This window comes from Heliangelus exortis, chromosome 5 (assembly GCF_036169615.1).
Source record: "Heliangelus exortis chromosome 5, bHelExo1.hap1, whole genome shotgun sequence".
Lineage (NCBI taxonomy): Eukaryota > Metazoa > Chordata > Aves > Apodiformes > Trochilidae > Heliangelus > Heliangelus exortis.
The window spans coordinates 32577945-32593431 of record NC_092426.1 but is presented as its reverse complement, the minus strand read 5'-3'; the positions used below and the strand labels follow the sequence as shown (position 1 = coordinate 32593431).

At 36.3% G+C, this 15487-nt stretch overlaps 1 protein-coding gene across 22 annotated transcripts in view; it reads right to left on the bottom strand.

The window, feature by feature from the left end:
• The window catches only part of GPHN (gephyrin), a 272370-nt gene that overhangs the window by 117910 nt on the left and 138973 nt on the right, over nucleotides 1-15487 (bottom strand). For 11 of the 22 annotated variants that reach the window (XR_011725992.1, XM_071744363.1, XM_071744367.1 and 8 more), the window contains one exon: nucleotides 6308-6346. The exons of 10 other annotated variants lie outside the window; for them this stretch is intronic. Coding sequence is in view for 9 of the 12 variants with exons in the window: in XM_071744363.1 (XP_071600464.1) it covers nucleotides 6308-6346 (39 nt within the window). In the remaining 3 variants the exon portion in view is untranslated. Of the gene's footprint in view, nucleotides 1-6040; nucleotides 6124-6307; nucleotides 6347-15487 lie in introns of those variants that run through there. One more of the 22 variants, XM_071744384.1, reaches the window with a different exon arrangement.

Below are 15487 nucleotides of genomic sequence, written 5' to 3'. Positions count from 1 at the left end.
CTATAATGTAGCCACCTTTTCATTAGTATAGATATCACAAGAGAGGTATATAAGGACCTCCACTCATGTACATTTCTGCTATGCTTGAAGCAGCAGACCACGTCGTGCAGAAAAACCTTTTTGTTTTTTACTAAAATTCACTGTGTCCAAACTTTTTCAGTAGATTGCTTTTTACACTAGCGGTGTGTAAATGAATCACTGAGAAAATAGGTAGATTTTAACAACTGGTAAAGTAGAAGAGATTCTAAAATGGGCATAAAGAACAAGTTTGTCATTCTGAGTACTTAAAATAAGTGTGTACAGGACTGGACTCTTGGAACAGCTGCCAGGCAGCTCACTGCCACAGCAGGGTATTCACATTCAGAGAAGAGCAACTCCAAACACCATAGCTCCACGGAGATCAACTTCAGTAAACCAACCAGACAGCAGTATTTTTATGTAGTGAATATGGCCAATGAAAGAAGTAATTCAGAACAACACAGAAATCATATGCACTTGAGGTTAATGACTCAATACTATGGCTCTGATTAAACTAGAAATTCCTCATTTAGAGAAGGCTAGCAAGGAAAGAAAAAAACACAATAAATATTTGTGAGGAAAATATTAAGCTGTTTTAAGAATGAGACAAGCTCTTAATTTGGAAAATCCCACAAGTTCCAGCTAGTTTAGTAAACCAGCTTTGTTATGCTTAAAAAAGATGAAAGAAAACTCTACTGTTACAGACTTCCTCTTGCCTGGGAAGAGTGATGATGAGTTAATAGCAGCTTGTCATCAAGATACTGCAGGAAATAAAATCCCTAGGAGACAAAGACATCTAAAAGAACTTAGTTCCTTTCTCTGTTCCTCTCATCACTGGAAGCACAAATCCTGAACAACAGAAATCAGTAAAACTTGAATGAATCGTAGAAGAGTTTGAAAGACACAGTAGTTTTAGGCCTTGCTGTTCATGGATTAAATCCTCATGCCACTGGATATAGAATCACTATTTGGTTTGAAAGAAAGAATTGGTCAGCTTGTAGAAAGAAGTGGCAGTATCTCAGTAATTTTCTTCTCTTGAAGACGAAGCTACAGCCCAAAAATGCAGAGAAAAAAAAATAGTGCAATATGAGATTTTATTCAGCTTTGAAATCTGCAAAATTGGTCACTTGAGTGATATACATGATTGCAAAACTACGTAATATAAAGCTTATCTCATAAAGTCTAACAGTCTACCTACAAAAAAATTAAAAAAAAAAAAAGCTAATTAAGGTGAACAAGTCTTTCCTGAAAGCAAACAGCGAGGGTGGAAAAGATTAGTTAGTGTTGCTATGATGTCTTCTGAGAACAGTAAAGGGCTATGCAAACAAAAGTCTAGGTGCAGTCTCAGATAAAATTTCTGAACCATAACATCTATCTGACTTCATCAAACTCTCAAGTGAAGCAAAAGATACCACAGCAAATTCAAAATTTAAAACCTGTCTGTGCAGAAAAAAAGAAAAAGGCACTGGGGGGAACAATTTGGAACATTCATTGAAGGATGGATGACCGGGTCTACTTCCACATGTAGACCTCAGTGAATATCCCACTTTAACTCATTACAGAAATTCACTAACTTGAAACTCATGGATATTATCTTAAGGAACCAGTTTAAATCTGTACTATAGCCTGTAAATGCCTTTCCTAGCCTGTTCTCTAAAGAACACTGTAAGAAAAGAGGACCTAGAGGATGCCGTGTTTAAATCATCTCAAATAAAATCAACAGAACAAAGAGAAAAAAAATGGGTTACAAACGGTGATACGTAGAGGTAATCATATAAAAACCCAGAACTGTCTTGTTTTTACATTTACTTTGTGTATCTGTCCCCTTATTTTTTTCCAACAAAAACTGTTTAACTACTAAGCAAAGGGGTAACAATAGAGAGATTGAAACTTACTCAATATGAATCTACCTCCAGCAAATTGTTACGTGAGTTGTGGCAGCAAAAGCCTTTATCACTGATGGCAATGCATGAAAAAAAGGCATATGTATTCTTCAGCATAATACTTATGTAAATCATTCTTGTCTAAATAAATAACTTTTTTTTCCAAACTGGATTCAGAAACAACATACAAACTTAATAAAATCTGAATTCCAAGTCAATATGAGTCAGTGTCAAACACCTTATTCATAAAATAATATTTGTCCAGAGAAGGACCTCAAAGATGATCAGAGGGCTGGATCCTGTGGGGACCTCACCTGTGGGGACAGGCTGAGAGAGTTGGGGTTGTTCAGCCTGAAAAAGAGAAGGCTCCAGGCAGACCTCACAGAGGCATTTCCAGTACCTGAAGGGGCCTAAAGGAAAGCTGGGGAGGGACTTTTTCTAAGGGCCTGTAGTGATAGGATGCAGGGTAATGGTTTCAAACTGAAAGAGGGTGGATTTAGGTTAGACATTAAGAAGAAATTCTTCACTGTGAGGGTGGGGAGATACTGGAACAGATTCCCTGGAGTGGTTGCCTCCTCCCTGGAAGTGTTCAGGGCCAGGCTGGATGGGGCTGTGAGCAACCTGGTCTGGTGGGAGGTGTCCCTGCCCATGGCAGGGAGGTTGGGAACTATAGGATCTTAAGGTCCCTTACAACCTAAATAATTCTGTGATTCTACAAAAAAAAAAAAAAAAAAAAAAAAAAAAAAGGAAAACTGCAGCTGAAATTGGAAGCAGTGATTAAGTAGATAAGGGCAGTGGAACACCTCTTGGAACTCCAAAGGGTAACAAAATAATTATATACCTGTTCTTCTTGAGAGCAAAAGATCTGTATTAGTTGGCAATTTGATTTCAAAAAGCTGAATAAATTAGCTGCTTAGATGCTACAACACTATCACCAGAAAATATGCCTTTAGAAAACAGAGTAGAATAAAGAAAGCTGTAAAAATTTTAATGGACTTTAAATGCTGCATTAAATTTAGCAGAAGGTATATGAAAAACATGTTCCTGACAAATTGTAGGATTTAGACACAGTAGTTCAGAAAATGACTATCAGAAATGTAACAAGTCTTTTTCATCAGAGATAATAATAAAGGATAATAGGGAAGTCTCACAAGATGAAATAAAACTGAGATACAATTATGCTGATAACAGGAAATTTAGTTATCCTGGGAAGTGAAAGTCTATAAGCTGTAAAGATTTTCACCTCTTCAGTGAGTGTTCCAGAAGCTAATTTTTTTGTTAAAAGTGCACAGAACAGACTAAGGAATACCTTAACAAAATGACAGACAAAAACCTTAAAAAAAACCCAACAAACCCTCCCCCCCAAAACAACCAACAACCTCCCCTTCAAATAACATTGCATTTCATTATTACAGGAATGTGATAGATAGGATGTTATTTATTCTCAGGGCTCTGTGTGCCACTTGTTTCTAGAACCAAATTTTTGTCTCATTTAAAGACAAAATGGATAATGTATTATTTCAACATTGCATAGGTCTGTTTTTTAACTAATTAAAATGTTTGTACTTGTAACTTGTTCACTGCAGGTGGAAAACTGATTTACCTTGATATTTTACAGTGAAGCCGCCTGAGACAGCACTGAATCAGTTTTCTGATAGGTGTTTCAAGTATGAAAATGACACATATTTAAGAAAAATATTGTTTATTTCTCTCCAGTTTTTGATGGCTTTCTGCATTTTGTATAGTTTGAAGTTTATATAACCTGAATATCATTTGAAAAACAGCCATTTTCCTGCGGTATACTAATTTTTTCAAAACTGTGTTAAAATTAAGTAAAATGACACACCAAAAATGACTCATGTTTTTTGGGATACGAAGTGAGTTCCAGCAGCGTCCTGTGGCCCTGCAGTGATTGAGTGAATATTCCTCCTCCCTCCCAGCATCCAGTGTCACTTCTCAAACAACAGTCTAGGGAAGCAGTAAAGTAACACTGGGAATTAAAGCTTGGAGAAAGAGAATTGCCACTGAGATCTCTTCTTGTCACCAGAGCCCTCAACAGCGTGAAGCTGGTGGGAAGTGAGAGACTGTCAAGCCTACTGTCTCTAAGAGCTTGCAAAGTTGTAAAAGAAAATACATGCCTGGAGAAGCAAGGCAGGGTTGGAAAAACTGGGAAGAGAGAGGACAGGAGAGCCTAGGAGACCATAAGAGAATAAGGGACATTTGTGTCCTCTGCTTCCTCGGAGCAGGATACAAGTGTACCAGATTTCTACAGAATAATGTGAAAATGAGGAGCAGGCTCCCATTTGATCTTATTTGAAGCATTCTCTGCCCTCCTGGGAGCCATCCTGCACAGGGACAGGCTGGGGTCCAGGGCTGGGAAGCAAGCTGCTTTCTCACAGTGAAAAAGCCTCTCTGATTCCACAGTTTGTCTTGCACAGTGAAAAATGCTGCTGACTCAAGTGATGCTGCCCTGCCTCACTGCTAAGACATGATTTTGCATATTCAGGGTATCTCTGAAGGCAAAAAAATTAGTAATATTAAATCTGGAGAGATTAAAAGCTAAAGTTAAAATTATATTACAATTATTTTAAGCGTAGGAAGACTTTAATATGAAATTATGACAGAACATTCTCTCGGGTTCCTAGTTGGTACTGGATTCAAAGCTGTAATTAAAACTAAATCCACTGATAATAAGCCAGAAACTGTGGCAGAGCTAGGAAAAGATAGGTCAAGTGAGTTGAATTACAGAAAAGAGGCAGGAAATCCTACTTTTTACTCTAAGCTATGACAGTGATTTATTCCCTTACTATAGATCTTACAGATGTAGGCAAGTCCTAGTTCTAAATCTGTGAGAGAGTGACAAAAGGTTTCTGTAAACTGGCAAGTGAGCATTCTCCATGTACAGAAAGAGTAGAAAGCAGCAACTACAACACACTGTGGTTTGGCAATACTGTAGTGATCCAATGGCTTTTTTAGATTAGCTGCAACCTTGTGTTTTATATTAAGAGATCTGTAAAATTTCTTATTTACCTCCTTTGATCCACTGTGTTTACTGAATATAGCTTTATATTTGAACCTTAATCTTTCTGAGCTTCAGCAACAGATTGTTTTTTTCCCCCTGTTATTACCTACCTTCCATGGATTCTGAGAATTACTGGAGGTAATGTTAGTGATGTCTTTTAGCACTTAATTACTACCAAATTTAATACTGGATATAGTATTACTGAACAGTAACACACCTATTGAATGAGGTGATGGAAACAAAGACTAAATATGATTCAGCTTTTTTTTTTTTTTTTAATTTATTTTGTAAGGAGGGAAAGGGCTTTGAGCAGTTGTGGATACTGATACTGAGCTCAGTTTTTGAATCAGATCATGAAAGAGCCAGACAATCCCCCCCACCCCCCCCATTCGTTACAATTCTTTTTAATATTTTCAGATTGGTGCATATTTAGAAATAAATCTAGGCAGGTGGGCAGGACAGTATGATAGAAATGCCTGGCAGAAAAGCAAGTGGACAGGACAGCAAAAGAGCAAGTATCAGTGAGTAAGCAGACTCAGAGAGCAGCAAGGGGACACTAGAGTCAAGAAGCAGGTGAAAAGGCAGAAGGAAAACGCCAGACATTCAGCAAGTAGATAAAGCAATACCAAACAGTCAGCAAGTGTGCCAAGCAGAGGCAGAGCAGCTCAGCAAAGTCAGCAAATGCACTCAGCAGGAAGGTGATGCCAGGCACTGGGAGTGGGAGCCAGGGCAGGGCAGTGCCAATGTGCAATCAGCTGGAAAGGACAAGGAGGCAAGACGTGCCATTCAACAGATGGAGAGGGCAGTAGGTAGGCAGTGCAAGCAATTAGCTGGTCAAGAGGTAATGCCAGACAGTCAGGCAAAGGACCAAGATTTCAGGAAAGCAACGCCACGCAGCCAGCAGGCAGAGAGGATAAAAGAAAGTAGGGAACACCACCAGGCAGTCCCCAGACAGGCAAGGCTGCAAAAGACCAAAGCCTGTGAATAATCAGATGGGAATGTCAGCAAGGACAAAACATGACCCTGCCAACTGATTGACAGGGCAGCAAGGTGGCAGTGCTTTTTCAGTAACTTAGGGTACCGTGAATGAAACAATCCCAAGAAGCTAGATGCTCACCCTCTGGTAATATCATTAGATCAGAGTGAACCATGAAAATCCACAGGAGAATAGCACACAAATGGAAACAGCAGATGAGTCTGACCCTAGCACTCGGGGAGGCCATGGGACCTTCCTATAAAACAAAAATATGAGAATCCACAAGAAAATCAAACAAATGGGAAAAATATGTCTAAAAACTGCTTCTGATGATGATTAAAAAAAGCAAAAAATACTAGCAAAGAATTAGTTTGGAAATGATTGGGTGGGATTGAAGATGTTGCTTACCCCTCTCTGGAGCCCACATAATGGGAATGTTGGGAATTTCTGCAGCAGAAAAACAGAAGAGAAAAGGGATTTCTGACTCCCAGTTCAAGGAAAGCATGTCAGTTTAGGACTGGGTAGCCTCTTTGGGCAAAAAATAAGAATTCAACTGAATCTTTGCCCATCCCCAGATACATGCCTTTATTGAGGTTTGCAAAAAGTTTAAGAAGCCCACATCAATTTCATCTCATGACATCCCACCCTTATTCCCCCAAACCACACTTACCTCTAGCACAAGGTGTATAAAAGGGGAAAGGGGATGGTCTTGTGAGCTCATTCCCATATCCACTGCAAAATAGCTTGTGAAGATGAACAGGAGTACCCATTAGCCAATGCTGGCCATTTGTGAGAGAAACTGAAGAAGTCATTTACTGTTACTCATCACTACTGTAGGCTGGTGTTTGAATCTGCCTTAGATACACCTACACTCTAATGAAAAGAATCAGTCTTACGAGTCTTGTGGGGTAACCCTCTTCTACCAGCAAGAGTTGCAGAAGTCTGAAACTTTTATCAGCACCTTCTTATTTTACCATGAATTTTCTCTTTAACTGAGACACTGTTATTTAACATGGCTGGTTTTTAAACAAATTAAGCCATTTTTCAGAAATCTTAGCTTCTACTCTATTTGGAAACATGTAACGAATGCTGGAATGCAAGTACTGAGAAAATCCCAGCAGTAATAAAATTAAGTAATTTAACTAATCTGTCATAACAGTCATAAGTCTTCTTATTCAGCATCTTCCTAGCAACTAAACGACAACCAAGTATGACTCAAACGTCACTATTTCTGTCCAATAAGAGGTCCACAGTGTGTGTATGTTACTTTCTTATGGTAACACTGAAAACCTACATCTTGCTTTGATAAGGCAATAATATGCAAAAAAGAAGCCAACTCTTCTGCAATCTGCAAAGAACTTTAGACACAATGAAGGAAATACTATCTCTGCTGAGCACTGCTGAATTAGTAGGATTTGGAAAGGTCAGAGACAGAATCCACATGAATTTCTCATGCACTCATATGCAACAAAGCTCTTAAGGAATACAGTAGTAATAAGTCAAGCTCACTGAACAGGATTTATCCTGATCCTCCAGGTATCAGCCACTCATTCTCCTAGTTGTGCAAAGCACAGGAGTAACAGAGGGTAATGTAACTTCAAATTTAGAAACTGGTCACAGAACAGGAATTTCTTCCACATCCAAGCTGTCCTGTATCAAACACTCCTATCTGGGCTTAAAACAGAATGACAGGAAATTTAGGCAGAGATTTCCAATGTGTGATCTGTGATGGCAGAAACCAGCCAGGAAAAGCCTACACTGACTGAACCAGAGCATGTATTTGCTGTGATTTTGTGGCCAGCAGCAGCTAGAGTTAGCTGCACTACATCAAGACCAAAACTGCTAGCACTTCCTCTCCAAAGGGAGATCTTTCAAAGGCTCAGTGAAAATGAACTATGAGAAAGCCATCTCATCACACCATAAGAAGATGTTTATTTGTGAAAGATGGACTTTTAAAATCTAATGAAATTTTAAAAAAATATAATCAACAGTAGATTGTGCACCTCAGTATTAATTTAGGTATTCTCATTATAAAATAATTGGGAAAAAGAATTGATGCATGAAGCAGAAAAAAGCTTAAATATCCATAAATGTCCTAAATTAAGGTTAAAACACAATTATTTTCTTGCCTATAACAGGTAGCAGTTTCACACATAAGTGTGACAATACTAATTTTGGTTTTCTATTCATGTACTTATACTGAGTTAATATTTTGCAAAAGCTTCACTGCCTCATGTGGCAGCAATTAGCAGAAGCAGACAAATGACCAGTTATAATCCTAAGAACAACTGCTGAAGCCAGTTAGTTTCTAAGAGTCATTTAGCTTCTTTCCACTTCGTGGTTGGAAGAGCTCCTACACAGCAGGAAAGGAACAAATGAAAAAATTCTCTACTCTTTAATAAGTATTAGTTTTAATGATAAACTAGTCTATTGGTGAGTCACTTTGCTATTCTGGTTTGCTTATGTCAAAAAGACTAAACTAAATCACTCAATTTTTTATATAGCTTAAATCCAAACTAGTATTTATCCTCTAGTTATAACTTAAAGTTAGCTTTGTGAAGCTATCTTCACAAAGAAATCTACCTGAAGTTTCTATGCATTTTTTCTAATTTTCTCCAGATTAAGCTTTTATTAAACTTTGTAATAGACCATGAACAGAAAAAAATTACACATTATGGGCACAAATTGCATGACTACAGGCCTGACAATATTTTTAAGATTATTTTGCCTTAGCCTGACATTTAATTTTGTTCAGTTCCCTATCATCTGTTGTTAAGAGATGTTTAAATGGAAACTATTTTTAGAAACGCCTAAAAGGAAAAAAATTCCAAAAGTTCCAAATTGAAACTTCCTAATGCAGAAATTCTATGGCGGGCATATTTTTCTCCCACAGTTACAGAAAACAGACTGGAAGACTATTGAGGTTGTGCTGCTAATGGGTGCCAAGCCATTTAGCTTAAATAAACAGAGGTGTCTATATGAGCTGTGGTCCCTACAGCAAAAATACAGATAAAAGTCATCAGTAATGCCAGGAGGAGGAGAACCCTTCTCTGTACCCCAATAAAAAGTAAACTATAATAATATTGTTCTTTTGGGTGTATTTTCAAAAGTATTTGGGATCACTGGGATATGAATCATTTGTTTACCCACAGGATATGCTGAATCTTATTCCAGCTTCCATTCTGAAATTGCCTTACACAAGAAGAATTTGCAAAATTTAATATAGAAAAGCAAGATTTCCTGGCTCATTGCTGTGGCTTTGCTTCTCATTCTATGATATATTCAAATCCCTGACTGCTGTTTTACTACTGCTTTCTTCTTTTCAACAGAGCTTGAGAATATTTTGTTCACGTTTGAAAGACAGAAAACCAAACTTCTACTTGCTATTTGAAAAAACAGCAACTTGATAAAATAAAGCAAATAAAAGTTGATCCTCAAACGGGCAAAAATTCTCAACTGCTTAGAAGGAATTATGTTAGTATTACCTTTGGGATATGATTGTCAGATGACTTTACACAGAAGGTTAACACATTAGTTAAAATAATTCAGAAGATATTTGCTCCAGCATCAGCCAGTTTTACCAGAGATTTGAATTTTCAGGAAAAAAACAGAAAAGGAAGATGCAGGAAACAAAACTGCTTATTTATTAATTTCAGGATCCCTTTAATAGTTTTGTTTTCTCATTTAACACACACAGATAACATAGGGCTAGAATTTAGTTTAGCCTTCTACAAATGGTAACATAAACATCATCTATGACTTCTGTAATCCATAGATAAAACTCATAACTTTGGTTTTTTAAGACATCTCTCCCACAATCAATTGCTTTTGATTTGATAAGGCTAAAATAGAAAATACAGGTTTTCTTTAGGGAATTAGTTTGTGTGATTAATCTCGTGATGTTTAACAGACAAACCAACCCAAACATATGAAAAACTTTCATTATGATGATTTTCTTATTAGACTTTTCTGGCTTGAGCGTCCTATCACGAATTACTGTTACAATTCTCTTTATTACAAAGCCATTAATTAGTATCTTACATTATTATTTCCCACAGAAAATACCGTATTTTATTAACAGTAATACAGCACCTACCATACATTATTTCCCAAAGAAAGTACAGGTAAAAATGAAGTTATTTCCCAGAATTCTTTATGAGAAACTAACCAGAGTTGTGTAACTCTTTCAGAAAGCACCTCTCCTAGTCATCTATTTTTTTGAACTTCTTCTGTAAGTCTGACATCTGAAACTTTCTGAAAAGGGAATTCCAGAAAAATATTAAGTTTTTCTATTTTAGACACACGAATCATATACAAAGAGATAAAAGTACCCTCTCTATTCCTATTGCTTTTTTCCCCACCATCTCATACTTGCCTATGTCGGCAAATCTAGACAGAAATAAGTTGAGAGACACTCATTCAGTCCAATATCTCTGCTGGATACACAGACAAGTAGACACATTCAAAACTGCTATTTATGTAGCAGAATATCAGTAATTTACCAAGCCCTCTTTATTTATAAAAACTATCATCTTCCAAGAATGCTCTCTCTGCATATATTTCTTCCTTACTTTGTTTTTCACCCGGTTGGGGGTTTACAGTAGGGTGAGGGGCTTCTTTTCTTTTTTTGTATAACCTCTGATGTTTGAATACATCCAATTTTTAACTGAAATGGGACCTGGCTTGCTTCCCTCTCACATTTCTCTCTATCGCTGTCCTGGCAGCTCTCAGATGTTTCTATGCAGTGACTGCAGCTGATGACAGCACAACCAGACTCCTCAGTGATTCTGGCGTGTTACCAACTTTTCCTGAGGATCTCAAAGAAAAGAGGAGAAAGAGCACTTTTTAGAACTTCCTAAGTCAGCTAAATCAGTTTAGAATTTCCCAAGACACAGGTACTTCTGTGACCTAACGGTGTGTACTGCGTAGTGCAAATAACCTAGATATTGCTGTTTGCAAAGACACTGGAATAGCTGTTTAGCAAAGTGTTCTGCAACTAAATAGATCAATTCTGCTATAATAACATGCCTTCCAAATACAAGATTTAAAGTCTAATCATAGAATTTTCATTAAATGAATAAGGCAGAAAACATCTTTGGATTTTTATAGCACTGAATACAGTATTAAAACCAACACATTTCATTGAAAATTTAAACTGAACTGGATAAAGACCTAATCACATAAGCTAGCAACTGCCCAGAGGACAAGGAAAAAGGGAATGGTGCCTTACAGAGTTGCTGGTAAACTTCCAACAGAGTAGCACAGAATTTGGAAGGAATCTGTCACAGAGCAGTGTATTCTGCTAAAGCACTTTTGTTGCCTCGATGGCACTTGGCAAGGTTTCGTAATTCAGACCCTTTAGGAGCAAGCTGAGTTGGAAACACAATCTTATAAGAAATATGAAGAACCATAAGTCTCAAAAGGATCTAACATCACACTTTCACAGCACACTTCCTTTCACAACAGCTCAACAGAGAAATCAAACTTAACTGGGAGTGAGATCTCCATTAAGAGATATGGGAAATGGTCTTAAGATAGACTACAATAATAAATGCTGAAAAAGGTTATTAAACTGGAGGGTACCTTGCACATTAAAGGATGAAAACCTGCAACAACAGCCTAAATAACTAGAGATTGTATGATTACTTAGTATTCCTACCACAAAATGATTAATGTCCCAATTGAGATGAAAACTTCATTCCTCCTCACTATGGAGCCATCCTGAACTGACACTAAGAAGAGCTGAATACTGCTGAAGAAGAACAGAAGTTATTCCCATATCCACAATGAACAATACTAGAAATCCTGCTTGTCTGAAAAGGCATTGTTTAAACCAGGGAGAACAAAAAACTTTACATATTACTTATAGTTTAAAAATACTACCTATTAAATGGAAATTGATATTTTAAATGTCTCATTTTATTTATGTTAACCTTGGGGGGGAGCACATGGTGCTGTAAGAATATGGTCTGACATGACATAGGGAAGCTACAAACACAGAAGTTAGGAGCATTGTCAACACTACTTGGGACAGAGAACTGAATGATACAGATATTAAAACAGCCTGAAGAAATAAAATGGAGTTTGAAGAAAAATTCACTCTAAATTCTAAGGAGAAACTTGGGGAACATCAGTAGTGAAAAAAAGAAAAAAAAAAAAAGCCAGATGATAGAAAATTTGCAATTGGTGATGAGTATAAAAGCATTGCTGCAATTTTGAATTGAATATACAAAGACTTTATACTACAGCAGAATAGAGACTTCCTTCTCTCCAGACATGGCTTCTGTGTGACTAGGTTACAAGAATTTTGATCATTCTGAGTATGCTTGCTTTTCTTTTTTTCTTCAGAAAAATGCTGACAAATAGGAGGGAATTACAGAAAACAACAGTTTCTTTTCATGGATGAGAAAACTTTGATGAAGGAAGAAACATGATGTATACTTGGTCAGATTAATTGAAAACAAGTATGTGTCTAAATAAATTTGAAAACAGTCTATCAGTATTCTTCAGTATTGAAGCATATAATCAGCAAGAGACAAAAGGAGCATTCATAATTTTTCCAGAGCATTGGAAAAGGAATACTGTAAGGAAATATCTGTCTGGTGTCACATGATGGAAAAGAACTCTTTTATGCTTCTTTTAAGTCTTAAAATGTCAGATTGGCAATTATCTGCAGTGTATCAACTGAATTACTTGTGAATACTTAAGATGTCTAACATCAATTGAGGCACATTAAGTTGACTTTCATTGCTATTATCTAAGTACATAAAACCAGACTTGTAGGGGTCTAAAGATACACTAAAGACCAAGGATAAGAAAACAGCCAGAAGACTGCTAGGGGCAGACAAGTGAATTTCCTGCAATTTTACAGAAGAATAAATAAAAAAACAAAGGAAGTAGAAGATAGAAAACTGTGCAGAACAGCTATACACATGAGATTTCTCCTTTCTCCCTTATACTGACCAATAGCAATTGTGAGAATATATTTCTATATCAAAGGATACCCAGTGAGCCATAAAAATGCAGCCACAGTATCTGAGCATTTTCACAAAAGTTAAGGTATATCATTAAGATTCTGTAAATTCTGTAACTGCCTACCGCTCAAATTATGGAAGTCCCAAGGAAAAAATATTTGCTTCTCAAATTATAAAGCAAAAGTTCCCTAAATAACTCAACTTTCACCATGTGTAAGGGCCCTGATATCTGTCCAGCAGCAAACATTTTTTAAATCAACAAGCAGAACATTTGAACTTTTCCAATATGGATTTAAACTTTTTCCCAATAAATTTTAGGCAAAATGAGACAGTAAAATGAACGTGGTTATAACTACAAAAGTAAACCTGCACTTAAGTCCAAATGCAAACTACCATCAACTGCAAAAGATGAAGAACTACAGCATTCACTACTAACTTCTACATGACAGTTTCCTTCAAATTCAGCCATCCATTGGGTGAATTTTGTACTTTAAATACTTATATGCATTTCATCACTTCTGCTCACATGGACAAGGAGATGAAGGATATTCCCACTGCTCAATTCAGACCCTCAAAATGTGAATCACAGTAAGGCTATAAATCCAGGGACCAGAGATAGGTATGGAAAATCCAATATTGTGAATAGTCCTAAAATAAGCCATTCCATTACAAGACAAAAAGTCACTATACATCACTGAAGCAACTACAGTAACCTAGTTTGATTCTGATTTAGTATTCAAAAGGCAAAAGTGAGCGGGTAAACTGAGTAGTTTTTCTTAAAACATAATAATGAATTTCTGAAGTTTCTAGATTATTATCTTTTTATATATGCATTATTTTAATTTTAATTTAATCATTACCATTTTAAGTTAATCAATAAATTAAAAAAAAGTACATTAATTCTTAGAGCTGCAAATACTCTCAGAATCTACCTTTCCCTTGTACAGTACAATGGCAGTTTTGTGTTTATACTCAGAAAAGAAAGCAGAAAAATGTGTTTTCTAGTTGAAAGTACAGGAGGATTACGGAGAAGTAGGACTGAATCATCCCAGATGAAATATGACTGGAGGGACTATTCTCTGTACTGTCAGGAACAATGCTAAAATGTCTTCTAGTATCAGGTTCAGTTGTTACAAGTTTTTAAATAATTTCTTAAAGATGACATCTAATATCACAATGTCATGATCACATCCTTTCATTATCAGTTCAGTAATGAGAAGAGAGCATGCTGGATGAACACCACACAAGAAAGAGATTAAACCGACTTTCTACTTCAATGCAAGTTTCCCAGAAGGCTTCCTATTGAACATTTCATGTTGACATAATTATTTTTTCCATTTTGAATTGTCTCTCTTGTTGACCCAGAAGACATGCAGGGCCAAAGCTTATGTTTCTTCATAGTTTTTGTTATGTCACATACTGGGAAACTAGTTTTCTTTCCTTAAAAACATTTGTTTGAATAAATAATGTAATAAAGCCTATCACAAGAACTTTATCATTTCCACATTCAAACAATAACAGAGACTCAGTCTCTCTGCTGTGATTTAAGTTTAGTCTTGCAAGTTGATCCAAATTAAATGAGTGAAAAATGGAGTAAATACTGCCCTGAAAAATTCTTAAGTATGGAAATAATTAGACAGTCAGTACTCTTAATTATGGTATAACCAGTTGACATCTTGCACACCTATTACATTTTAAAAATCCACAGTTTTTAATCAGTTATTAATTATTTTTATACTATTGTGTTTTAATTACATAGTATAAAGACACTTTATCAACTCAGGTAATTTTTTTAATGGCTCAGTGCAAGATAAAACCAATCAAACAAATTATTGCCAACTTTTAAAAATAATTACTTTGAGGAACAGCAATGAAGCCATGGGAGGAAAATACCAGGTGTTTATGAGCAGTGCTCTCATTTGTTTGTTTCTTATCCCAAGTGCTGCTTGAGATCCTGTGGCTAATTTTTGGGACTGGCTGCAAAGCTTCCCTTGGCACCACTGCCTAGGCTCAACTCCACATAAAGTTAAATAAGAAAAACAGAAGCAGAAATGCAGCCCTCCTTTTATACAGTGCTAGGAATACAACCTTCTAAATAATGTGGTTTGCAGGTAACACACTTTCTACTTTTGTGTTGCTTTAGCAAAGTGAAATTCAATTTCATTAACAAGGCAACTGTGGTCATCTTACACAGTTCACATTTTCTGATACACAGACCCTTAGGTTTTAGTTACTTAAAGCTTCTAGGATAAAGAAATAAGTCCTCAGAGGTAACATAGAGGTAAACTTTTTTTACATGTTTGTGAAGTTACATCAATGTCAAACAACAAACTAAAAATTATTTTTAGATTCCTAATACAAAAAAGTTAAACTGCAGCCAAGGTTGACAGAACGCATTTTTAAGTAAAAAAGCATTGTAGGGAGGTTATAATGAACTCAAATCAACTCTAAGCTGAAAGTCTAAGGAACTGAAAAGTTGTATGATCACATAAGAGAAACCTAAATATGTTAAATTATGGAAATAGGCACTTCAGACACTCAATCTTAATTCTGCCCTTTAGTGAACATAAGCACACCAAAAAATTATGTGATCTTAAAAGTTAATATTAATCTA